This window comes from Eschrichtius robustus, chromosome 5 (assembly GCF_028021215.1).
Source record: "Eschrichtius robustus isolate mEscRob2 chromosome 5, mEscRob2.pri, whole genome shotgun sequence".
NCBI classification, from domain to species: domain Eukaryota; kingdom Metazoa; phylum Chordata; class Mammalia; order Artiodactyla; family Eschrichtiidae; genus Eschrichtius; species Eschrichtius robustus.
The window spans coordinates 43,429,398-43,457,064 of NC_090828.1; the positions used below are offsets into that span (position 1 = coordinate 43,429,398).

The window sequence follows — 27,667 nt, forward strand, 5'->3', positions numbered from 1 at the left end:
CATAAAGGTACAGTATTTCCATAACCAAAATCCCTCACCTAAAATAAGAAATCAAAGTTGGAAGAAAGTTAAAGGCGTGTAGGCATTCTTGGGTTAGTAGAAAAGACTAGGCCAGAGCAGCAGAGAGAAAGATTGAACCCACTCTACTGTCCTAAGCTTAAGGCTACTTGCAAGGAGGATGAGAATACAGTTGGACAAAATAGGCCTGAGTGGGAAAAGTCCTGAATTAGTCATTTAATTCTAGCCCAGATCAGCACTGACTGGTGGGACAATGTCTAAGCCGTAGAACAAAGGGTTTACACTGAAAGCGTCTCCACAAGCTCCTAGGTATACATGCATGCATATATACATCTGTTCATCCATTTTGAACCAAAGGAGAGAAGACAGAAGCAACTCAGATTTGTGTCTTAGAAAGATTTCATTGGCCTAAGTGTGGAGGCTGGAGGGGGGAACAGTCAGAAAGGCAGCGAGGCCAGTTTGGCCTCTTGACCACAGCCAGCTTTCCCCACTGCCTTCTGCAAATCAATAAGTGGCAATTCCATTTTCCTAGTTGCTTGGACCAAAAATGTTGAGGGTCATCCTTGACTCTTCTCTTTCCTTCATATCACACATATCAAGGCATCAGCAAGTCCTGTTGTCTCCACTTTCAAAACATATCCAGATGTGACCACTTTTTGTTCCACTGCCACCACCTGGTTCAAAAGCCACCATCATCTCTGGGTTAGCACACAACTGGGTGCTCTCCTGTGCTATGAATGTCTGTGTCCTCTCACCCCCAAACCCATATTGTTGAAGCCCTACTACTCCCTAATGCGATGGTATTTGGAGGTGGGGCCTTTAGATTTAGATTAGATTAGATTTAGATGTGGTCATGAGGGTGGAGTCCCCATGATGGGACTGGTACCCTTATAAGGGGATGAAGACATCAAAGCTCACTTGCTTGCTCTCTCTCTCTGCCATGTGAGGATACAGTAAGAAGGTAGCTGTCTGTAAATCAAGAAGACGGCCCTTACCAAGAATTCGACCCTGTTGGCACCCTGATCCCAGGCTTCTAGCCTCCAGAACTGAGAGAAATAAATGTTTTTTGCTTAAGCCACCCAGTCTACGGTGCGCTGTTATAGCAGCCAAAGTGACTAAGACACCCGTCTGTCCCCTACACTCTGCTCTCTACATTGCAGCCAGAATGACTCCTTAAAATGCAAGGCAGATCATACCACCCATGCTCAAAACTCTCCAGCCACTTCTCAGCTCACTCAACTTCTCTGCTCCCAACACTATGGATCTCCCTTACTTTGCTCTACTTTTTTCTCTTTGTCTCCTGCACTTACCACCTGCTAGCTTGCTATATAAATTTATTTATTAGGTCTACTGCTTTGTCTGGCTCCTTCTGACAAAATTTTAAGCTCCATATGGGCAGGGATCTTTATCTGTTTAGTCTACCCTGTGTCCCTAGTGCCTAGAATGATGCCTAGAAAACAGCATGACAGTTAAGATAATAGCCTAAAAAATAAAATTTTTGTTTCCACTTATAGAAAAATACCACAGACTTTAAAAACTCCCTTGCAGACATTATGTTTCACCCACCTGAGCCACGTTCAGTGTAGTTGAAACTTTCTCTTGCTTGGCCTCAACTGTTCGGAAACTGAAGGCTCGTTCTAGGACTGACTGGTCAATGCCGGTCAGCTCGCAAATTTCTTTTAACTCTGTTGTGCGGGAATGGACAAAGAGTGACTGCATATCTGCTGCTCATAATCACTTTCAAGGCTTACACTGTTCTTTCTAAATCGTTTTCAAACCCAACAGTGTAAAATATATAAATCAAAAGACTTCAGACTGAGCTGTAATTATGTTTCTGCTCGATTTCACTAGAAAGCTTTTTCAACTCACTGAAAAGCAAGTTTTACTTTCTATATTAAAAACTGGGCAGAAGTTCAAAGCCAGTTTTGCTAAACAGGGTCTGTCCTCTGCTGACTTACCGTTTTTATCTTTGATCTTGCTTTCATCTAAGCCATTCACTCGTGATTCGGGCTTGAACTCGATGTTCCCCAGCTTCAACACCGCGGCCACCACCTCCAACACGGACTCAACTTCGTGGTCCATGAAACCCACAATCTGCATGGCATTCTGGGGAGGGGGGGAAAGCACCTGTTTTCTTTCTGTAGCTCTTTATTATTTTTTAAAAATAAATCATATAACAGATTCATCTCTGAAAAAAACAAAAATAACAACAACAACAAAAAGACAAAGTGTCCTGGAATAAACTTTCCAAAAGACAAACCTATTAAGAGACCTGAAATAGCACCAATGTGGGGCTCTATCTTGTTCAGCGGCTTCAAGCTCTGATTCAAGGAGCCGTGGGGTACTTCATGGGCTGTGGCAAAGGGGGCATGTAAAGAGGAAGACAGAGGGAGAGAAGGCTGAGAGCTGAGCCCTGGGTTCCCACTCTGACTCCAAACAAACAGCTTTCATAACCCCCTACAAAAAAACCTCTTCGTTTATTTTACATACGAGAAAAACTGTGGTTTGCAAAGGTGAAGTGCCTGATTCCACGAACTATGGATAACACAGAACATTCGTCCAGTCATAAGTTTTTACTGAGTGCCAATGATTTGCCAGGCAAAGCAGTTATGGAACTGGTCCTGAACTCAAGTCTTAAACTCATGTCCAGGAGTCAACAGGTTTCCGTAAGAGGATGGTGAGACAATTTTAAAAAATGATACTCTAAAGAAACGCTTTCTTGTTAAGAATAGCCCAGCTTGCTTGCTTCCTTATTTACTTTATCTCTCTCTCTCTCTATCTACCTACCTATCTGTCTGTCTAACTATTTATAGTGACTAGGTTACATAATAATGGGAGTGCTGTAAGATTTTTTTGTTCTAGAAAATGTCAAACATATATAAAAGTCTAAAGAGCAGGAAAAGAACCCCACGTTATATTCACTCACCCCCAAAGATGAACTGATTCCAGTCTTGTTTTACCTATAATCCAACCTATTCCCCCCCATCACCACTATCACAGCTCTCTCATTTGGAAGTAAATAACAGTTATCAGATCATGTCCTAATAGAAGTAATTTTCCAAGTGTCTCATAAACATAGAATGTAGAATATAATTTAAAATAATTTCTTTTCTAATGAACACAAATGCTAATTATTCTGGTTTATGCATGATTTTTTTGAAAACTGTATATAAACATGACTTTCTGTCTGAAAAATAGATTTGACTTAACATGACTGTAGGACAGGTTTACATGTGGAATTTAACTACTGAGTTTGGCTATAAGGACATTTGGAATTTCAGTACAATATTAAGTTAAACCCCAAGATATATAATAAGAAAGCTCCTTTTGACAAACAGTAAAACTGCATGCTCCAGTAAAGCATGGCCTTCTCGATATTGTAGGATTTTTGAGCTAGTAAAAAATCAAACTAATAAAAATAAAACAAATTCTTCTATAATTCTAAAACCTTAGGGAGCATGAGTTATACATCAAAGAAAAGTCAGAATTATTACCAATTCTGATTGAGCAATATAGTGTTACCCATTTTAAAGAGTAATAAGAGGGCTACATCTTACCCTAACGGTTCTGAAATTTGCTGCATCGTCCACTCCATTAACTTTGGCAGAGTCCAGACTCAGGTAATTATATCTGCTGAAATCCCGCTCAAGTTTAAGCTTATCTATTGAATCACACATACACGTTTATAAGTTACTTCAACAAATCTAATCATCTTTAATATTTCATCCCCTTAACGCTTCAGATAAAAAGATTTCACACTATGCATTCAAGCAATAGAACAAAAATTGATACCCAAAGATTAATAGTATTTTTCTAAAATCACCTTTATCACCATTGTACATATTTCAAACTCTGCTTTTTTTACACGTATTCTTATCGAGACAGGTTCTTTCCAAACTTTGATAACATAAAGTATCTTCAACGTACTATTTCCTTATAACGTATGATGTCTGCCTAGTGATTCCCCCACTGTTGGACATTTGGATTTTCTCCAGTTTATAATAATAAATAAAGGACAGTGATAAATGTCTTCACACAAAAATGTTTTTTTGGATTCTTTTGAATTATTTCACTGGGTATATTCCAAAAAGTGGTGCACCTGGGCGGTAGGCTCTGATCATTTTACGACTTATTCTTCTTTGCCCATTAGTCCCCCAGGAAGAAGTCCTCACTTTGAAGTGACACCCACAAGCTCTATGCAGATCAGTGCCTGACAACTCTGCCAGCTTTATCCTCTTTAATAACTTTTGCTAATATATGTGTGGTGAACACTTCAGTGCTGTTTCAATGTACATTTGTCGATAATTAGTAAGGACAATTTTTTCCCCCAAGTGTGTTGACTTTCCATAGGTCTTCTTGTTTGAACTACTTGCTCAAAACTTTTCATCACTTAGCTATTGCCTATCCTGATGGACTTATATTAATTCTCTAAAATATCCAAAGGTCAGACTTTGATCTCTTGTATCAGTTGCAAATGTCTTCCCACTATTTTTAAATCGTCACTGATTTGTTTTTATAGAACTGTATTCATCTACTGCTCCCTGCTAATTTTTTCTCCCCAACTGGACTAATTATATTCTTCCATTTTATTTTTTAAATTGATGATGAGCCCCTCCCTCAACTTTTAGCTCTTTTAGCAAACCATATGAGACACGTCCCAGTACCTGGTGAGGTACTCCGGGGACAGATATCAAAGACTGCAAGGTGGCAGAAGCCAACACATCGTGTTCTTCCCTTCAACCAGAATCATGGGAAAATCTTAAGAAGGAAGAGGAAAAGTGTATGGAACGCTTCTGCTTTGGAAAAATGTTGCAAGAGTAAAAATTAAAACATAGAAACAGGGACTGGGGCTTCCCCAGTGGCACAGTGGTTAAGAATCTGCCTGCCAATGCAGGGGAGACGGGTTCGAACCCTGGTCCGGGAAGATCCCACATGCCGCAGAGCAACTAAGCCCGTGCGCCACAACTACTGAGCCTGCGCGCCTAGAGCCCATGCTCTGCAACAAGAGAAGCCACCACAATGAGAAGCCTGCACACCGCAACAAAGACCCAATGCAGCCAAAAATAAATAAAATAAAATAAAATAAAATTCTTAAAAAAAAGAAAAAAAAAAGAAACAGGGGCTTACTGAGGAGCTCTTCAGAGGCACCAGAAAGCAGCTGATAGAACACGTGGAAGTTTCTTTCACCTCTTGGCTGCTTAACAACACGAGATTTCTCTAAAAGATCTAAAGAGAAAAAGAATCAAATTCATGGTACAGTATTAGTTTCACTTTCAAATACACCATGCTTCTTTCTTTTCCCCCTCACTTTCTTTTTCATTTTCTGTTTTGTATTAATAAAATAATAACAGAAGCTACATTTTTGGTTCTACTTTCAGGAAGAAGCACAGCTCTAACTAAAACCACCAAATTAAACAAACCAGGTTCTTTTTGAACCATAGTGAATATGCAAAATAAGTTTAACAATACATTGACAAGCTGATTAAAGACAATACAGCTTTTATAATAATATTCTCTTGATTTTATATAATATATGATGACATTAAGTTTTCAATATGTAGTATTACAAATCTAAGCAAGGAAATGCAGCCATTCAGTTAAGAATTCACTTAAGAGTTATAATGATAACAAGTTAACATTTTTGATATCTTATTTTATGCTAAGTGCTTTATAGACATTATTTCATTGATTCCTCACCACCATTTTTGTAAGGTATGATTTTACAGATGAAAAAACTAACAGTCCAAGAGTTTAAGATGGATTTGAAATCAGGCTCTCTGACCCAAGTGCAGACCCCACCATAACCACATGCCCTGCTACCTGGCATAAGTGAACCAGACTTTCTTCATCTCTTGAAGTCTTAAAGAATGAAAGGTGGTTCTCAATTAATGGAATCTGGAGTTATTTGACAGTATACTTTCATTGATTCCAGATGATTTTTCATCCTGTAAATCTGATGCCTTATCAAGTTTTCAAGCTTTCAGGAAGGGGAGGAAGGAAGGAGAAAGGAAGGGATGAATCCATCAAGCAAGTGAACCAGAAAGGTGCCACTGTGGCAGTAACAGGGGGTGGCAAAGTACAATGGCAGAGAATATTCCTGCCTGGAGTCCTGTTTATCACTGAGCAGTGATATAAAAGAGGGTCTGGATTCTGTGAGCAAGGGCCAGATTTAGTTATAAAATTATGAATCAGTGATCCTATTACTGAGCACTAATTCTACAGAACAGACACATTTGATTTCCCATCAGATTGAAATCTAAACATAATTCAAAAAGTGAGTAAGGGAGAGAACGATGTGCAATTTCACAGGGACTTGTCCTTGATCTTCTTAATCTGTGTTTCTGGAATCTACACTAGCACGTGAGGAGGAGTCTAGGTAGAGTTAAAGAGTGTAGATTCAATGAATGAGAAGCCCTAGGGTGCTCCAAACACACAAGGCCATTTGTAAGAATGAAGAGATGGGTTGTAAGGACACATAAAATAAACTTGACAGAAAGAGAACAAAAATATATAAACACAAAAATTATTAGGAACGGGATGCTGCAGAGTTTTCATTTTCATCTCCAGCTCTAACTTGACCTGGACGACTGCCAAGGCCCTCAAATCATAGATGGAGAATAATGAAGACTTCATATTTAGCCAAAAATAGAAAAGGATTGTGTAATAGTCATCATCTCTAAGGACTGAACGTTTCAATCAACTTATAAATACTGACATCCAGGGCAGGAGACAGAATAAACAGGTAAGGATAAAAGTGCAGTATGATTGCACTTATCATGGACCAAGCTCCTTTGGGGTCCTAAGAGTACCAGCACAGTTTTAGAAGAAAGACCTCCCAGTGCATGGGCAGAGTCTTCATTGAGAAGCTATTCCTTACAGGAAATTCCTCGAGCCTAGAAGAAAGTAACTCGACTACATGAAAAATATAAACAAATGCTCTAGTTTACTTTATCCATTCATGCACAAATTCCTTCAATCAACTCACTGCTCACCCACTACGTGCCAGCACTACCTGGGAATAAGCCCGGCACTGACTGCAAACCTGAAGACCTTCTTCCTCTTGACCTACAATTGTCACACATACATGCTCTTGATTGCACCCACCACCCAGACCAAGAGCAGCAGCTCTGTCCAAGGTGGGCTGGCAACACCTTTAAGAGAGAGCAGGAGATGGGGGTGAGAAAAGAGAATGACCATGTGTCTTTCACCTGTCAAAGCCCGCAAACCCCAGGCTCCCCCCATAGCACCAAGAATCCCGCCCTGCCTCACCAGCCTCACCTCACAGGGGCACCTTAATGACGACGACAAACAACTGTTCTGTGGCACTCACCCAGTCACACTCCCCAAGCAAACTGCGGGATTTCAAGACATGAAATCACACCTTCAGAGCACCTGACAGGGCCACACTGTGCAACAGCAACCTGGCCAGCCTTATGTTTGGCACTTTTTGAACAAATGCTCGCACACAATGGAGAGTTTAGAAAGAGCAATGGCTATAAGCTTCAGCAGATAACAGTCACCAAGTTAAAGGATAATATTCACAGCCACCAGGTTAAAGAATAATATTCGCCTGCGCAGGGTAGAAAGGAATGTTGGCCAATGTACTCCTTGCACCACACGTGCTGATAGTATCAGTGATCACTATCATAGTCAAATCTGAAACATAATACAACGTGCGTTTAAAAGGAAAAGTGCAAGGGAACTTTCACTGACCTTCCGCTCTGCATTCAGTACTTTTCATTTGTTATCAGAGTCAACCCTGAGCACCTCCTCTGAGGTTGGTTTTATAATCCCCATTTTGTAGATGAGAAAACAAGGCTCACGTCACATTGTTACTAAGCAACAGAGCCAGAATGCAAAGCATTAGGAGACGAAAGTATCGTGCTTATGCTCTTTATAATTTTCCAGGAAAAAGAATGCAAAATCCACAAACACTTGAAAAGCTTGAGGCTGTTCTTTACATAAAATATATGACTTCATCTAAGCGACTCAATCACAAAATGAGGAACCTTTTATTACAAAGCAGTTGAGGGTTTTACCACCTAAAATGCTTTGTCGATTACCCCAGAGCCTCCTATTTCTTTATGACTTTTCTTGTAAGTTACAAGCTTCTAGGCAGAACAGTAATCAGGGAAGATGTTTGCTCCCAAATAATTTACTAGTGCTTAAAACCATTCCCTAGTCTATTTTTTTTTTTTTAAAAACCCAACATAATCTAACAGCATGAAGCCATATCAAATAATTACTCAAGGTACAGAACATAAATTCAATTCACTATAAGGACTTGCCACCTGAACATTTTAATGTGCCCCTGAATTAAGGCAAAGCAAAACACTGGCACAGCCTTCTCTTCTGCTTTAGATGCTTCTGCTACCACTGACTGCGCCTCTACTAACAAGACTTAATAAAAAGGAGTATAGGATATGCCAGATATTTCATAGAGAAGAGAGTATAATAGCCTCCATATATTCCAATGCAGCTACATTCCTGAACCCTCAAGATATAAATTTAAGTTCATATCAAATTTCATATAAATTTAAGTTTTAAGGGAACAGATAAACCTATTAAGCCATTCTAAAGGGGAAAAGCAATGGGTAGGGACAGAGAAACTCTGGAATCAGAACTTTCCCACCAACTCCACCATGACACTGCCACCTGACTATTAACAGAATCAGACCATCACTGAGGGGTTTTCTTGGTTTTGACTAATTACCAGCTAGTCTACAGCATATACATGTTCCTGGGCACTGGGACAACCTCCCTATGGCATAAGATATGAAAGAAGTAAAATGTCCATGTTTGCACCTGCTGGAGATGGAAGTCTTTTAATAAGCCAAGGAATAAAAGAACAAGTAGTGGTTTGGAAGGAGAAAAAAATCACATTACTTTGGAACATAACAGGTGAAGGATTAGATAGCATGATTAAAGTTTCTTTACTCTATGTATAATCTCCCTTCCTGAAAAAGGAGAAATGGTCCAAGTTCTTGATTAAGGCTTATGGAAGAATTTGCTTTGTCTCAGTTTTGCCAGTAAGGCCAGAAGGACAATGAAAGCCCAAGATGCAGACACGACCGACCCTGCTCCTCTCCAACTGCTCAAAGATACATATATGAAAAAAGTGTTTGAGTGGCACTGAAGGCTCTTCCAACAGATTTGTGCACCTTTAATAAAGTGAAATGATACAGTTAGCAATAGTGAAGGGCCTGCAATCTAAGTGACAACAATTTATCTCCCTTTGGACTCCGCTGTCTTGAAGAAGAAAAAATGTCAAATAACCAGTGAGTTACTGGGCATAATGATGGTAATTTCAGTGGAAAACTTGGATTATGAACTAACGTTTGCTCTTAGATTGGGGTATATATTCTAAAATCAACTCTATACTTTTTCTGGAAATACACAACATAACCCTCAAGATTGAGAATTAGGAAGTTTCACTGAAGACAAGCTTTAAAGTAAAAAAAGATGGGGCAAATGTCTTCTTATAAATCATTCACCGTGCACATGTATTACAGAAAGCAGAGGCGGGTGTTCACCCCAGGGCTCTCTCTCAGCCCGGGTCTCACGCAGACCTTTGTCTATCTGCAGGTTACAGGCTTTGAGAGACCTCAAACACCTGGCGTGCCGTGACGGGACAGTGTTTCCCCTACCTCCACCTCCATGCAGCATTTTCATTTCTAAGAAAGCACCTTAAAGTTTTAAATCAAAAGTCAGAGTCCTGAAGTTATAAATCAGCACCAGCGATAGCTGGACATGTTACATGAAAAGTTGTGAGAGGGTTCCCAGTGTCTGCACATGAAAAATCAACTTGGGCTTCAAAACACTAAGAAAATTTGCCTTATTATCTACCTAATTAAATGCCATTTTTTAAATCAGGATCCAGTTGCATACATATAACATTTATGCATTTTCACAACAGACTTTTTTTCTAATACAAATTTAAAGTTTATCTAATAATTGGAAAGTAACTGATGTGTGTATGTATCTGAATCTACAATTTGATACCCAACCCTGAAATAAAATTAATGAAATATCTAGTCCATAATATCTTATTATTATACATACTATTCTAATAAACCCTGATTCATTTCTTAATCTGAGGTTAATTTAGACATATTTGAACCCCTGATTTCTTCTATAGTATTGGTATATAGTCTTGTTTCATGATAAACATGTAGTCTTTTTTCATGGTAAACATATTTTTGTATAAGAAAGAACACCAAAATAAAATTGAGACAAAGGAAAGCATCTATTTTTATATAAAGCCATCCATTACAGAGTAACAGAATTACTCTTTGAAATTTCAGTTTTATTGCTACAGATACTTCACAACCGATGGTTGATTATTTCTATCTTCTTTAGGGGTATTAAATGTCAAAGTGCTAAAAAAGCCCAGCCTTGTATTACAAACTAGGCAAATTATCTCAGTTTTTGATGAATTTTGACCCTAAAGAAGACAGCTACTGTTTACTGATGAACAGTCACTAGCTGTTGAGAACTGACTCATGTACAGGTAAGTCCCCAATTCCACATATATATATCATACATATACATAGTCCCAGAAAACAAAGCAGATCAGAGTTTCCTTTAGGAAGTGTTATAACAGATAGTTTTGCTCCCGTTCACCCACTCATCATCAATTAAACCAAAGGTATGATATAAAAGGAAAAACAAAGCTATAAATCTCAAACAATTTAAAAGGGTAAACTTATATTCCATATGCTACAAAATGGCAGGAATGTGCCATACATAAGGATTAAACAACATGCCCTGAGATAGTCAGCACATAAATTAATTGCATCGTAAATTCAAAAGAAATGTAAAAGAAAAAGAATTCAGAGCAATCTGTTCTACCCTCCACCTTCCCTGTGAGTAAGGCAGGCACTTCTTCCTGCTTTATGATTCCATGTGGGAGGATTTCATGAGATGAACCCCCCAGCTTCTCAGCCCCTTACTCACTCCTCTCCTCAGCAGGAGGAAAGCCTCCTCTGAGCAGCGAGGTTTGGAAGAAGAAATGGGCATGCGTGTACAGCTCAGCCCCCTCCTTCCCCACACTGTGCACAAATTCAGCCCCAGTCCCAGGCTGTACGACAGACGGGGCAACGCGCACAAGGAGAGGCCAGGGGTTGCTCGGTGCTGTCAATGCCTGCCTACCTGACAAAGGACTACTAGCACGCCCTCTTGGCTGATAAACCAAAAGCCGCTTTCTTCAACCTTGCCTCTACAGTAATAAAGCTGCTTCCTCTCCAGCTTATTTCCTGTGCCTATTTCTCATGTGTTTCCAAACTGGGTGGGGGAAGGATATTACCTATTAGACCTTTGTCTCAAGTTATTTTCTGCTGCATAACAAATGCCCCCAAAACTTACCAGCTTAGACCAGTACCATTTATTAGCTCATGAGTCTGAGAGTCAGATTTGTAGTTCCTCTGATCTAAGCCCGCTTGGCTGGTCTCTGCTGGCAGGTTGGCTGCCAGCTGGCTGATCTAAGATGCCCTCACTCACACGTCTGCTGGTTCATTCCATGCGCCTCTCATCACCCAGCAGACTAGCCCAGGTTCACGCACATGGTGGTAATGAGTTCCCCAGAGAAGCAAGAGAGGATAAGCCCCAGTAGAGAACCAACTTTCGAGTCTCTCATTGTGCCATGTTTGCAAATTGTTCCATTGACCAAAACAAATCTCACGGCCAAGCATTAAGTCATTGAGAGAGGGGACTACCGAAGCATGTGGACACAAGCTAAGAAACTACTGTGGTCATTTCTGAAAACAATCTATCAGCTTTAGGTTATTTAAAATAAAATGGTCACGAATTCTTTTCCCACTCTTCCCACTGAGAGGTGGAATCTACATTCCCCAGCACTGAAACTGAGCAAGTTTGCGCCCACATGGACTTAACAGAGATGCTGTACGATTTCCCAGGCTACTCAGGCTTCTTCCTGGTTCTCTTGGAACACCTGCTGTCAGGATGTTTCCTCTTGGAACACTCCCTCTCAGAATCTAGCCGCCTTGCTGTGAGAAGCCCAAATCACACGAGGCCACACATAGATGGCTCTAGTTAACAGTCTAGCTGAGCTCACCCCTTGAATCATCCCAGCCCAGGGGCCTGACACATGAGTGACAAAGCCTCCAGAGGACTCCAACCCCCCCATTCATGCAAGTTACCCCCAATCACTGGAGTCTTCCCAGCTGAGGTCCCATATGTCATGGAGACAAGCCAACCCTGCTGAGCTCCATCTGAATTCTTGACCCACAGAATCCAAGAGTGTATAACAGGGCCGTTGTTTTACTCCACTAAGTCTGGGGTGGTTTATTGGGCAGTAATAATAACTGGGCCACACACCAATGTCAACGTTTGCTTTCCTTCATAACCACAGGACTGGGTTACTTCTTTCAAGCTGAAGAGAGACATCAGTAACAGATGATGCTTGATTACCAATAACTTTGTTTGCCTTTGTGGGATTTAGAAAAAGTATTTTTAAATGATTAACATAGAATATTCAGATAAACGTACCCAATAAAGAAGAAGCTTTATTTCTCAATAAATTTCTCTATGTCAAACTGTGCTTATTGTACATTAGGTACTTATGTGATTATTAATTAGTTAATTCAACAAATATATATTAGATGTTAGACACTATTTTTTTTTATTTTTTATTTTTTTATTTTTATTTTTTTATAGACACTATTTTAGTTGCTGTCATTTAGCAAAGAACCATACAAACTGAGTCTCTGTCATTATAGGGTATATATTTGGCTAGGAGCTAGAGACAATCAACAAATAAATATACAATAATGAAAAGAAGCAAACATTTATTGAGTGCTTACTATGTACCAGGCACTGGTACAAGTGCTTTAGATGTTAACAAATTATTTACAACTCATCACAACCCTATGAGATCAGTACTATTATCCTCATTTCAAAGAGAAAGAAATGGAGGCACAGAGAATTAAGTAACTTGTTGTCTTTTTGTTTAGACATTGGCAACCACATGATAAATCACTGACAACTGCGTACGTAGGCTCATGGATATGTCCCAAATAATAAAGCAGGAAAATGTAGAGCCTGCCTATATTTAACCAATTCCACCCTCATCTCCAGCATTTACTGAGCACCTGCTGTGTGTCAGGTATCACCCTAGGCTCTTGATACACTACCGTGAACAGGACAGCCGGGTCTCCCATCCTGACAGTTTACGCAGGTATATGCACATTTGAAATCTTAAGGCTTCTTCTTAGTATATCTCTATGCTATTCTTCTTTTAGGAGATAAAATCCCTTGAGACTTGTTCCACATTTTCTCCAGTCTAAATTGCCATTTAATGCCACAACTATAAGAAAGTATCTGTGACTATTAATAAAAGCAACAGGTTTCCAAACATTTCAAGTTCATAACACTAGATCCAAAATCCTCAAATGTAAATGTATAAACTTTATGAGACCCACAAGCATTAACAAAGTAGGAGAAATAGTACCTCACATCAGCCAAACATCTGGATGTGCTTCCATATTTTATCTTCTCTACTTAGGTAAATGTTTGCCATTTTCTATTTTTGTAACACCTCTCTCCTAATGATACTAACCCTCAGAGATACGTAGCTTTCAAATGAGTTCAAGACTTAGGTTTTACAGCATACCTCTCTTAGAAAAAGAGGAAGAGAGAGTAAGTTATTGGGCGTTTTTTCCCCACTTCCTGGGTACACAGCTGGCTCAAATGATCCTGTGACTTTTTCAAGGTAATAATTACAGCCAACAATGACCTATGCTTTTACTAGGCGGCTGCTGGAAAAGGAAGCAAAATAGACGACTTACAAAATGGCAAATCTTGTCTCCTTTTCTGGGTACAAGAAGCTAACTTTTGGCAGCTTGCAGAGAACAAGAGTGGGTTTACCCATTGCTTTATACCCCCTTAAGCCAGCAGGCAGCAGCTCCCCGTGGCCACCTATGAGTCAGTCCTCTCTCTATACGGGGTGAAATTTCCTGCTCTCACCACTAATGTATCCCTTTCCTTTCCAAAGCAAAGGATACTCTAAAATACCAGGGTGTTCCCACTACCACAAATTTCAGGATAATTTCATTGTGGGAACAAATGGTAACAAACACCATATGAAATTCATTCATGATGGTTTTTAATCTTCACTGGAAATGAACTGGGTGTTTACTATTTATTCTCCATGGATACTGCAAGAATTAAGAGACAGGATGACATTTCTGTTTGAAACTTGAAACTTCAAAATGTAAAACCCTAGTATTTTCTAATACTTAGAATAAAGGCATCCTTAAATATTTTCCTAGAGTCCTCAAGAGTAATATTGGCTCAATCATTCTAGAATGTTCTATAATAAAAAGTTAATGTAGCCTCATTTTAAAAAGTGTATTACTCAATTAATAACTAAATTTAATTTGTCTTGTAAAATGCAAGTGTTATAAAAGTGTTATAAATATCTTTCAGAATAAAAGCTAATCTTTCCTTAAAATGGTGGTCTTAAAACTGAGGCATACCTTTTCCTATACAGCTCTCATCAGCTGCCACATACTGTGAAGGAAGCTTGCGTAACAAACTTGGCAGGGTTATAATCACTTGCTTTTGGTGGTATTATATATGATTTGCATGAGTATTTCTGTTTCCTTATTTGACAGTTAAAACCATTTAACATAAGTAGTACCATCCTAGCCAATTTCATCTCAGATTAAAACTTCCTCTTCAAGACGTTTTTCCAATAATAATACATTTTTACAAATACGTATAATCCCAACAATGCATGGCACACAAACTAAAATAATAAATTAAACTACTTTGGGACTTCCCTAGTGGTGCAATGGTTAAGAATCTGCCTGCCAATGCAGGGGACACGGGTTCGAGCCCTGGTCCGGGAAGATCCCACATGCCACAGAGCAACTAAGCCCGTGCGCCACAACTATTGAGCCTGCACTTCACAGCCCGCGAGCCACAACCACTGAGCCTGCACGCCCAGAGCCCGTGCTCTGCAACAGGAGAAGCCACCACAATGAGAAGCCCGTGCACCGCAACGAGGAGCAGCCCCCGCTCGCCACGACGAGAGAAAGCCCGCACGCAGCAATAAAGACCCAACGCAGCCAAAAAAATTAATAAATTAAACTATTTAAAAACTACAAATGGTAGAAATGGGAAGAACCATGGAATTCATCCAGTTCAATCCTATAGTTTCCAAGATAAAGAAACTCTAGCCCTAGAAGTTTACTCTACAAACTATGATTTAAAAATTTTTAAAAAAAATTCAGCTGCATGGTTTGCCCAAATTCTAAAAGCACTCACTTTCAAATGGCATCCCTCTGGTTCTAGAGTTTCTCTGGAAGATCACAGGGGCCACCTGGGGGTCTAGGGGTTCTGGCTACTCATCTCCTCTTTAACCAGATCAGGCCTCATTTCATCTGTTTCATATTTGGAATAAAATTTCATTTGGAGAAGGAATGCCACTGCTATAGCAAAAAGCAGTGCTTTGGATACCTGAGCCAATTGTTATTTTTTAATCTAGTACAAACTTAGAGTTTTTTCATTCCAACAATCCAAACAGCATCTTAGGGTGGTGAAAAGGCCAGGGGAAGCAGGGTGGCCCTCAAAAAAACAAGAGGATATAACCAGGCTGCAGCTTCCCCTGGAGGTGCACTAACCCTGAGTGGTCATTGTATCCTTGCCAAACGAATCAGCTACAGAATCAACAGGAGCAGAGACATCAGGGCGGTGCCACACGTACTGAAGCTCCAAAGCATGGATGAAGGGGCCTTATCTACAACAGATACTGACCACTGCGCCCACTTGAGAAAACTCTGGACCTGGGGCTGTTAAGTAGACCTCACCTGATTTTGTTCATTTTTTCTCCTTTGCCAGAGAACATTTCACTTCTACAATCACAAATCATGACTAAAGAAAGCTAATAAATCTGTCTCTACTTAACAGGTGTACCACATTTCAATTATTTAAACACACTGAAGACAAAATTCTCACAGTAAAATTTGAAGTACAGGTTTTTCTCATTTTATCGGATAACTGTTACCCCAAAAGTCATTAAATTAAAATCAATTATTATTTATATTTTGTTTTCAACCATAGAGTAATTTTGTTAAAGAAAATAACGATTGGAGAATCTTTTTTATTACTGGATTGGCTTGAAGACCTATATAGGATATAAAATACAGTTGGGCTAATATTTATTTCTTTAGCAGACTTCTAAAAAGTTTTTCAAAGGCAAAGACCTTAAGTGATCTTTTAAAAAGATTTAGAAATTAAATATTATAAAACAATCTGAAATGCATAGGTTAAAAATTTAAGTATAAGAAAAGGAAATGTATTCTTAAACCTATCTCCTAAAGACCCAAGTATCTAAAATATTCTGTTATAAATATATGTTTTACTATTCTGAACTTCTTTAAAATACTTACAGTTACTTATCACTCCTCCCAGTGGATCGCCTTTAAAATCGAATTCAATATCCATATATTTGCCCTGCCAAAGAAAGACTTTGTGAGTTTTCAAGTTCACCTCAAAATATTCAGTCAGTGTATCTTAAAGCATAGCATAATAAGCCCTTTATGTATTTGTTTAAATGTAATTAAGAAGGACACAGTTTATGTAACCATGATGCAAAACAATGTGCCTCCAAAAATAATTCATACTAAATACCCCATTAGCTCAAAGTGAGCATATCTCGTTGCTAATTTAAGAATAGATCTTCTCAGCCATCATAAGACTTTTGGATACGTTTCAAACTTCTCAAGGGCGTGTGTACTCAATTCAAGAATAAAAACCGGGAAAATTAGTATTCCTTGAATATACACTAGCTGGCAATATAAATTATTTCATTTTTATAGGCAAAGTATGTTTTAAGCCATGGCTAGACATTCCAAACATACTGGACAGTGGATAAAATGGAAGACTTCAAGTTCTGTTTTTATATCTACTCAAATCAAATGCATGATTATGTGGTGTGACCAACTCAGAATCAAAGGCTGATCATTATTACTTTCTTTGGCTTTTAATCTAGATTATACAGAAATATATAACTCATGTTCATATTACACCTTATAGATGGTATCTTAAACACACAGAAACACACATGGAGTCTCACACTGTGATTTTTAGAGAATGGGTCTGGATTGTCTGGTTACAGAGTAACAAGTATATCAGAATAACCCTGAGAGCTGTTTTTTGTTTGGAAAAGGGTGTATTGATCTAATAAGTAGTCTTTGGTTTTGTTTCATGTTCTACCTTAGTCAGATCGATGGTTTGTAAATAATTCTCCCAGAGAAATACTTTAATTCTATTTTCAAAATAATGGCAAGGGAGGAGAAACATGATCACATGGCACACAATCAACAATGTAATTTGTGATTTTTTATTAGCTCGTGCATGCTCCCCCGCCTTCTCCTTCTTCATTGTCATGGGTCATCTGGCCTTTTTAAGTCTTCACTTGCTCATTAAGCAAATGTTTATCAAGCATTTCCTAGACACTAACGTAGGCACAAGGGAAAGCAAGGCATCACTCCTGCCCTCAAGGAATTTACAGTCTGGGGTGGGGGGGGAACTGAGACATAAATAGGACATAACCATGTACAGGAATGCATCCTACAGTGGGATCATGGCGCTGTGCACAAAGAACAGGGGACAGAGGGGGAGGAGGAGATCTGCCCTAGCTTAAAGGCGAAGTAGCAGGAGAAGTCAGGCACGCAAGGAGGCAAGGGATCAGGAAGGAGCAGGCATAAGCAGTGGCATCCGTGAGGACGGTGAGGGAAGTCAGAGCACATCATGACACCGACATTTTCTCCTGACAGCAAAGGTGTGTCATTAAACGTTCCTCAACAAGGACACCATGATCAGACTTACCTCTTTACAAGATCACTCTGGCTAGTGTGGAATGGACTGGAAAGGATCTATCAGATGTAGCTGACAGAAGTGGCAGCAATTAGGGGAGAAACACTGGTGGCTTTACGCCAGAGTAGCAAAAGAGGAAAGTAAACAGAGCTGAGAGCTACCCAGAGAGTCATGATGACTGGTCATGGTTGGATGGAGAAGGTAAGAAACGAGGGTGTTCAAGAATTTAAAAGTCCAGGAATGTGGCCCAGGCAACTGAGTGGATCGCGACACTCTCTAGGATGCGAGGGGACACTGGAGGCAAAGCGGACATGAAGGAGGGAGAAAGAGTAACTTCACAAGAGAGTCAGAGGATGACCGCATGAGAGGGGATGATTTTTTTTTTCAAGGAATATTTAATACGGTAGATAATATATGCTTATCTAACATGTATTTTTATATCACTGAAGCTAAAGCAAAACATCCTGTTTATTGGTAAGTATGGCCTGTATGTGTACACTACAGTGCAATTTAAAAAATACTGTAATTATAATTTCAGAACTTCAGAATCTGAACAGATGCCAGTGTTCTCTCCTTTTTTTATATGGGAAAAGAAAATCCTTTGAAAATCATTTGAAGCTTGGACAAAAATTCCATAGCTATATTCTTAGGATCACTCTGTACAATCTTCATGATTCAGATGATACAAGGGAAGCTTCAATTCAACCTTTTAGAGAAGACATTCCAGCTCTCATGATCTCATCAACCAGGAGAATGTTGGTGGCAATCACAGTGCAGGAATGAAGAAGCTGTTTCTTTACACAATAGTTATCCCATACGCCTACTTCTGCTGCTACCATTGGCTCACCTGTGTTCAAGTCCACACCCACAAGTTGACCTGATTCTGAATGTTCTGCTTTAACTTTAACTAGTGTTTCCTGAAGGTCAAAACCAGAGTTCTGAGCAAGAACCTTGGGAATAATGAGCAATGCATCAGCAAATGCTTGAACTCCAAGTTGGGCCCTGCCCTTTACACTGGGCTTGTATTTAATCAGGGCTTCTGCCATTGCCACTTCCACTGCACCAGCACCTGGAACTACACAGCCATCATCAATAGCATTTTTAACAGCCCTCAAGCCATCTCTTATTGCATCTTTGATCTGAGTAAGTGTGTGCTTATTTGGTCCTTTGATCAATAATGTGACCGAGCAAGGATTGTTACATTTCTCAATGAAGGTGAACTTCTCTTCTCCCAATGTATATTCATAGACAAGTCCTGCATGTCCCAAACAATCAGGATTTAGGTCATCAAGAGAATTTAGGGCTACCCCACCACAAGCAAGAGTCAGCCTTTCCATATTTCTCCTTTTAGCTCTGCGCAGAGCTACTATGCCTTCTTTTGCAAGAGCATCTAAGGAAAAGGGGTCAATTCCCTTTTGATTAATAACAACAAATCCTTTATCTGAATCACCACAGACTTTCTTTTTCAGGTCGATTATTTTTTTAACTCTGTCTTCAATGAATTTTCTTTCAGCTTTCACTAGTTTCTCTCTCTCCTCTGCACTCTTGTAAAAAAAGCCAGAATTCACTTCTGTTTTTTCATATTCTAATGACACGTTGCATGTGAGGATGTACGCATCTTCTACTCTCTTTTTCATATCAGGATGCCGTGCCCCATGGTCCAAAACAAGACCTCTGATCAAGCTTGTATCGGTTTCAGATTTATGTTTCATCTCCATGATCTCAACCATGAAGAGGTCAATAGGTTCATCTTGTTTTTTAATGGCTAAAATGGAGTCCACTACAGCCTCTGTTAAGACAAGAGTTCAGCAAGTTAAGGCAAGTTCAGCATGACCTTTAGTACGTAGAGATGTTCTGGCCACATCTATAAGTGTTTCCCTGTCCATCTCTTTGCTTGCTTTGACTTGTTCCAAAAACTGAAGTGCCTTTTCCTTTGCAGCTTCAAATCCTTCTGTAATTATTCTGGGATGAAGACCTTCAGAAATGTAGAGATCCGCCTGCTTCAGGAGCTCTCCAATAATTAGGACATTGGAAGTGGTACCATCACCAGTTATGTCATCCTGGGCTGTTGCTACTTTGGCTATTAAGGAGGCTGTTGGGTGTTGAATTTGCATTTCATGAAGCAGCACATTTCCATCTTTAGTGAGCTTGATGTCTCCAGCACCAGAAACAAGCATCTTCATGGTGCCCTTAGGCCCCAAGTTGGTCCTCAGCATGTCCTGCAGCCCCTGGGCCGTGCTGATGTTGACCGCCAACGCCGCCTGGGCTCGGGCCACCTCAGCCTTGGGATTCAGGGTCGTCACGGCCGCCATAGCTGACCCAGCAGAAGAAAATGGGGGAACCCGGCGTCCGGAAGGCCCAGAGCCGGTTCAGCGTGGCCGGGAGGCGCTATCCGAGAGGGGATGATTTTGATGGCAGGTGGTCCCTGGGCAAAGGAGGAGACAGATCTAGAGTACAGGTGCAGAGATAAGTGTGAGAAAGGAGCATGTATACTGATATGGAGACAGGGGAGGTGCCAAGGAGCGGGGCTAATTTGGTTTGAGAGCTTGGAAGAGGATGATTTCTGTGAAGCAGGCATAACGCCATCAGCCGAGAGTAAAGGATAGAAGGTTTGAAGAGAGTAGAGCAAACACCGTGGAGAAAGGAAAAGGAAGCTGACCAGGGCTAAACTCCTGCACAACACGGAGGACTCAGCTGATGCCCACACTGATGACTCCCCAAAGGCTTGGCTCTGACCCTGTCACTAGACTACTCACCAATAACCAGCGGCTTCCCACCACCTACAAAATAAAGTCTGAGACCCTGACCCTGCTACTCCAGGCCCTCCAGCTGGGGCCCGGACCCACCTTCCCAGCCCTCTGGCCCACGGCTCCATTCACAGACTCCCTGGTCTGGCCATTAACTCTGGCAAATGAAGGTCCACACTGGTTTCTCTCCTCAGTTCCTCATGCTGTACGGCCAGCTCCTCCTGCTTGCCACCCCATTTCGGCTTCTTTAAATCTTGTGGACCCACTCAGGACTGTCCCCTGCCCCGGACTCCTCCAGCTTCTCTATGCTGAGCTTCCATAACACTTCATCTATACTTTTCATGGGGAACTTACTAGTTTATGTGTTGTGTTATAATTATTTTCAGCCATGTCTATTTTTCCTGACTAGTTTATAAGCTTCTTAAAAATAGGTATCCATTCATCAATAAATCAATGTTTTCTGAGTGTCCACTATGGCACCGGCCCTGCTCTAGCTCCTGGGGCCACATCAGTGAACAAGAGGGCCGAGGGGCTCGCTTCCTCGACTCCTACTCTCCAGGGCCGATGATGATGTAAACGGGGGAAGGGAGCACAGTAACTCCAGAGACTGCTGAATGCCTAAAAAAATGAAAATAGGATGAAGTCACAGAGTCTACAGAAGGCATCATGGAAGTGACATCTGAGATAAGACCTAAATGATACAAGACGCCAGCCATACAGAGATCTGGGGACAGAGTGCATGGTGTAGAAGGACTGGCAACAGCAAAGGCCCAAGTCCAGGAAGCACTCGGCACACCTGCCAGTCACAAAGGCCTGTGTGACTGAGGCCCAGGGAGCCGGGCAAGGCTGGGCCGGCCCACCTTGCGTGCGGAGGCTTGGGGGAGCCCGGGCTATATTCTAGGTGCGAGGGGACCGCAGAGGCTGTCAGCCGGCAGGGGACGGCAGCTTGTAAAGATCACTCCAGCTACTGGTGGGGAAAAGACTGCAGGCTGCAAGAGGATATGCAGGGAGACCTAAGTTTAACTATGTTTAAAAGAAAACCCGGAGGTTTCAAACAAATGAATGAATTGTGTGTGTTTCTATTCTTACCGAATGAGAGGAGTGGTAATGAGATTTTCCGGACCCTAGAGCGCTCTCTCCCACACTCTCCAGTGCCCCACTCAGCTCCTGGCACACCGCAGACGCTCAACAAAATCCCCCTCCAAAGTCCTTAGTCGAGAACAGTGATTTTCGAAGCCTTAAACTGTTTTTTCTTTTTTCCCCAAAGCAATGAATCTCTCTTACTAGAAGCTCAATATGCCAAGTCAAAGTGCTGGGGTGAGGGTCATTGTGAGGCACCTCCATGGGAACAGTGGTCCACAATGTCAGCTACAATGAGGTGCAGCGTCTCCCAGATTTCTCAGCAAAGAGATCAAAAAATTTATTCGGAGTTAACCCGTCAAACACAGTTGAAGGAAACGTAATTTCCCTGGAGTCATAAACCTCTGTTATACATACAGTAATAATTTTAAATATAGTAGAGTCCTACTATAATATTATAACATAGGCTTGAGTATACTACTGGTCAAAGTCACACCCACAAAGCAGAGAAATTACTAAAAACTGGGCATGAAATGATTTAGCCTATAATCAAGTATTAATCTCATATCCTAATACCCATGTTATGATAGGATTTCTCTGAAGTTACTTAACAAGCCAAATCACCTGCCAAGCCTTTCGCTAGATTTTCCGATGTCTCTAAGTACTAGTGACTAAGCAATACGGTTTTCTGTATTTTTACAGCCTACAGACTAAATATATTTGCAAGTATTTTTTTTTAAAGTGTGTGTATATGAGATTTGCCAATAGCAAAAATAAAATCTCTATCCTATAAAGAAGCTTGATCTATTGGAATTACTTTTATCTGCCCACACTCTGCGTCTAATTCTATTTATGTTTTTTATCTGCCCACACTTTGCGTCTAATTCTATTTATGTAATGAGATTAGTCATGTTATCGCAACAGGAAAAGGCATGGCTCACATCAGTTTTAACAACTTCAGGGGCTAATCCAATGGAAAAAATTCACTGCCTTGGAATTAGGAACCTTAGCCTTCCACTTTCCAATCTATCAAAACTATCTCCACCTGAGGTCCTTTGCATGCCTTAAGCACAGGATAACGCCAATGAGAAAAAAGCAAAAAGGGGGCTAAAAGAAGCTGGGCAGTGGAGGTGTGGGGATGCAGGAAGGGTCTCTGGCAGCGAGGCACAGACGATCATCAATAATGGTCCCAAGTAATGTATATGAGAAGACAGCTTATAAAGTAAATGATCTTTTATTATGAAATTTATAAAACTGGCTCAACTATAGAAAAAAAGCCATCGATTTCAAAATGCCACCATCACACTCAACATATTTCCCCCAGCTGCCTCCAGGCAGTGTGTGTCCCTGTAAAGACCAGAGGCAGGAAAGAAGGCAGCACGGCTGGGGAGACCCAGGGGCTGATGTGCCAGAGTGCACACTGCAGAGGCGGGAGATGAGGCTGGAAAGGTTTCTACTATGGGAATTAGCGTTTTCCAACTCAGCCAGACTCAAAACATCAATTAGCTTCTATAGTTTTTACTATTCAGTCCTCCCCACACCCCCCATTAGCTGCCAAACTTATTGATTTTACCTCTATAAAGTTTTAGAATACACCTCCATCCTTTCTGGCCCCACTGAAGAACGGACAAGAGCTGTAGAGTATACAAACTTGACACTTAGTTTACCCTTCTTTCTATGGAATTTCTGAGTCTTAATTATGATTTCTAAATATCAAAACTCACATTAGTAAAGAGTTACTCTAAACAGCCTCATTTAAATTGCTCATGGAATTTTATGATAGATGACAAGAAAACATGAAAAAAAAGATAGCTTGTCACACTCCAAGAAGAATTAAAAAGGAAAATTCCAGAAAGCAGAAAAATAGTCCTTATAGAACTTTTAGCCTATGTCTCAATATGGTGTTTCTTATTTTTTAAACGTGTGTATTAAGAAATATTAAACATCTACTGGTTGCTTAAACACACATGAGCTAAATATTAGTGTTAACACTTATGCTTATACAAATACTTACAAATCTAGAGGAGTTGTCATTCCTTACAGTCTTGGCATTTCCAAATGCTGGTAGGAAAGAAACAGATGTGTGGTCAAGTGACAGAAAAATAATTTCAAGCCAAAAAATAAAACAAATGTAATATTTGACATCCATAAATCCTAGAAATGCAACTTGTAGCAATGACATTTCTGTCCAGAAAATTTCCATAGAAACTACTTAACACGAGTCTTAATAAGCTGCTAAAGCTTCCATGTCTTTTTATAAGTTCATAGAAAGAGTCATTCCTACGATACACAGAATTTTTTTCAAGTACTACTGTAAACTTAATCCTCTCTAATTCAACACATTTTAACTGTTTTGATAGTAGTCAGCTGAATGGCGAGCAAGCAGGGCTTCTGTGCTCTTCTCCCATTATTAACAATGAATAAGGTTATTTTAGAGATGACTACTTAACATTAACAAAGGTTTTATGAAACTCAATTGATGAGGTTTTCAGGTGAAAAAGGCACGAGAAACTTCAAATTGTTTAATTAACTTCGAAATAAAAGGTATTTAAACGTGATTAAATATATAACTGAAATACAGAAAGAGTAAGAGACTTGGAAACTAACATCATTTCCAATAGGCTAAAAATACCATATAGTTTCATTAGTTTATGTCCATCAGACCTAAGTGAAACTTTCCAGAAAAAAAAAAAAAAAAAAAAAATCAGCCCACTACGCAAAAATCCAAGCTTGTCCCAATCTTAGCTGCTTCGAGGAGCTAGAATCTCCCACAGGACGCCCTTTCAAATGAGAGCACGTAAGAACCACAGGGATGACACTGCCCCAGGCACAGAATGCTCCTGTTTGACAAAGGTATTTCAGTGTCATGAGCTAAAATGACTGTTTCATCAAGCTTGTGCACAAGATAGGAGCAAATTAATCTGGGCCTTGGTAGTAGAGGATTTAAGTGGAATAAATGTAAGTCGTATAGGAAGAGGGGATCCCTGTTTGATGCTCTGAAGCCCAGCAGTGCACCTCAAACTTTAACGTGTAAACCAATCACCTGAGGATCTTGTTCAAGTGCACACTTTGGTTCAATGAGTCGAGGGATGGGCATGAAATTCTGCTTCTCTACCAATACCCTCCCACCCCACCCCGAGGCTGTTACTGGGATCCGTGGGCCACACGGCAGCCAGCGAGGACTGCAGAGTGATGCACGATGATGCGGCAAACAGAAATGAATCTTTAAATTAAGAGGTCGGGCATCAAATCCCTGGAAGCCTCCACAACTTCATTAAATTAAGATTAGCGTAACAAGAGCTCACATGATTAACAATGGCTAAAAGCTGGTCCAAGTTTTGAAAGCAATCACCTGATCAAGATGTGTAAAGCTCACTGTGGATATTCAGTAGCCAAACCTGTTGTGTTATATTTCACGTTAGCTAGTATTTTTATGTTTTTGATTGTAAAAAAAAAAAAAAAATAGTTGGCTCCTGCTAGTTAAGACAAAATTTAAAGTCAACACAGGGCAAATTCTTTGATTCAGAGATTCCACTTGGAATGGGTATGGTTTTGTAGGTCCCTGACACCAAATTCTCTCTTCAATAGAAAATAAGCTGAGATGTTATATTAAGTAAGGAAACCTGCACATGGGAAACACTCAAAAAAGGATGCTGAAGAGGTTCACATCCTTATCCTACGTCCACCACCAGCTAAAGCATTTTAATAAATGCAACCTTGATAATGGTGAGTGTTGACCTAGTCAACATGAAGACCACGACATTTTTCGTGTTTTCATAGGCTAGATCTTTGTGGTGGGTGTCAACACGCAGGGATGCCAAATTAACTAATTTGCACAGCCCCAAAGTCCAGCACGAGCTGCTGACACATAAAGGAGAGTTTATTGTGGCTTGAAGGTCAAGGGCAAGTGAAGGAATTGCTTCAAAAAAACTTTATTCAGGGTGCCATTTGCAAGCCATAAACCATCTTTTCATCAAACAAATCTGAGTTGCACATTACTAAACACAGCTCTAAACACTAAAGTCTTTTACTGTGAGCCACAGAATCAAAAACAAGTGTTCCATTATAGAACACTTGAGACACATTCCTCGATTGTTTTTTTTAAGTTCATTGTTCTAAATGTTCATTTACAGTAGCAGCTCCAGTTAAAAAGTAAAGCATTCCCACAAAAGATAATACATGCCCACAGTACACATTTCTTCCAGTTCCTGCACTGGGGCCTAGTTTCAAATACCATTGAATAAAGGGCCAGATTCTAATCACAGATGCAAGCTATAGCATTCCACAGTGTTTCTCCTTTAGATCACAGCATTCTTAAAATACGCATCTATAGAAATATAACACATGTATAGCATCCTAACTAAAAGCAAAAGACAGTAAGCAAAAAGTAAAAGACTGGAATAATAAGATAAAGATAAAACACTCTCTACAATAGCTTCTTTTTTTGTTAAGGTCCTGAAGGGGAAGAAAGATCAATAACAATGTAACAGGTGTTCTGGCCTTTGCTTCGCACAAGCAAAGTATTCTCATGAGTTTTATTTCACTATCTGGAGGATAAAGATGCATGTGGTGCCTCCTTGTAATAAAGTGGAAGGAGGGACTAGGCCTGAGTAACAAAGACAATGGGCAGGTTCTGTTCCTCCATACTGGGGCTGGGGGGCTCTCCCTCCACAGAGCAGTTCTGCTTTAATCCATGTTAAATCTTGATCTTCCATGACTTCGAACAAAGGGCTGAACCAAACTACTCTTCTAGACCAGAGATTCTGATCAAGGTGGTCTTGATCCCCACAGGGGACATCTGGCATTGTCTGGAGACATTTTCAATGGTAACAACTAGAGGCAAGGGTTAAACATCCTACACTTCACAGGACAGCACCCCACAGCAAAGACTTATCCAGTCCAAAATGTCAACAGCACCAAGGTTGAGAAACCTACCCTACCCCAACAACTGTGTTAAATGACAACACTGGCATGCTTACAATATAAAGCAAGGCAAAGGGCTTTCCAGCAATAGGAAGAGGCTTTGAGTTACTGTTTCCAACATAAGGATGGTTTATACTGATGGTTTACGCCAACCTCCATGGCAGAAGGGGACTTATCTCTGGCTTTGTTTTCTGATGGTATTATGAACTAAATGTTTGTGTCCCTACCCGACCCCACCCCCCAATTCATATTTTGAAGCTCTAACCCCCCAGTGTAATGGTATTTGGAGATGGGGCCTCTGCGAGGTAATTAGATGAGGCCAGGAGCCAGCGCCCACCTGCCCATCATCCCCCCTCCCCCTCCCATATACACACACAAAGAAGAGGTCATGTGAGCACAGAGCAAGATGGCAGCTGCCTACAAGCCAAGGCTTCAGAAGAAAACCTACCTTGCTAGCAGGTGATCTTAGACTTCTGAGCCTCCAGAAGTGTGAGAAAACAGATTTCTGTTGTTTAAGCCACCCAATCTATGGTACTTTGTTATGGCAGCCCAAGCTGACTAACAGACACAGATGGTCAACCACAGAATTTGAGCTTTAAAGTCAGGTTTAGGCTTTTTGTAACCCTGAGAAAACTGGTCCTTAAATATTTCTCTGGCATAGCCTTGGTTTCCCTGACAACAGAAATCACCAGCCATGGGTGTTATCCTGAATGATAAAATAGTACTGCCCTCACATTGCTCTTTTCCACCAAGTTTCTCCCAGCTGTCAAGTCAAATGCAAATATCAGTTGATTATTATTAAGCAAAATGTAAGTAATTCAAATAAAAATTAAAAGGGAGAAAAATGATTGCAAGTGGGAGAGCTCCTTTTACACGAGTAAAGCGTTCCCTCCTTCAAGTGCGTGAAGTCAGGAGTTCCTAAGATGCCGCTACCTTTTTTGCTCAGCAGGTCTGGGCCTGACTCCCCCCCTCCCAGCACACCTCCCAGCACACCAGGTGCCGGAAGTGCCCTGAAAACTGGATTTACCGTTCGAGTCACACCGACCCAATGTACACAG

General features: G+C 40.5%; 2 protein-coding genes across 4 annotated transcripts in view; both read right to left on the reverse strand.

Moving 5' to 3' along the window:
- MYO1B (myosin IB) overlaps window positions 1–27,667 on the reverse strand; it is a 182,088-nt gene that overhangs the window by 55,137 nt on the left and 99,284 nt on the right. For all 3 annotated transcript variants that reach the window (XM_068544761.1, XM_068544760.1, XM_068544759.1), the window contains exons 6-11: window positions 23,701–23,747; window positions 16,431–16,494; window positions 5,146–5,244; window positions 3,576–3,679; window positions 1,977–2,124; window positions 1,585–1,703 (exon numbers count right to left, since the gene is read on the reverse strand). In XM_068544761.1, the coding sequence (XP_068400862.1) occupies window positions 1,585–1,703; window positions 1,977–2,124; window positions 3,576–3,679; window positions 5,146–5,244; window positions 16,431–16,494; window positions 23,701–23,747 (581 nt within the window). The remainder of the gene's footprint in view (window positions 1–1,584; window positions 1,704–1,976; window positions 2,125–3,575; window positions 3,680–5,145; window positions 5,245–16,430; window positions 16,495–23,700; window positions 23,748–27,667) is intronic.
- On the reverse strand, window positions 18,310–20,248 carry LOC137765232 (T-complex protein 1 subunit zeta). Its single transcript, XM_068544758.1, has one exon. It carries the CDS (start codon window positions 20,169–20,171, stop codon window positions 19,665–19,667), a length of 507 nt encoding a protein of 168 aa, XP_068400859.1. The 5' UTR covers window positions 20,172–20,248; the 3' UTR covers window positions 18,310–19,664.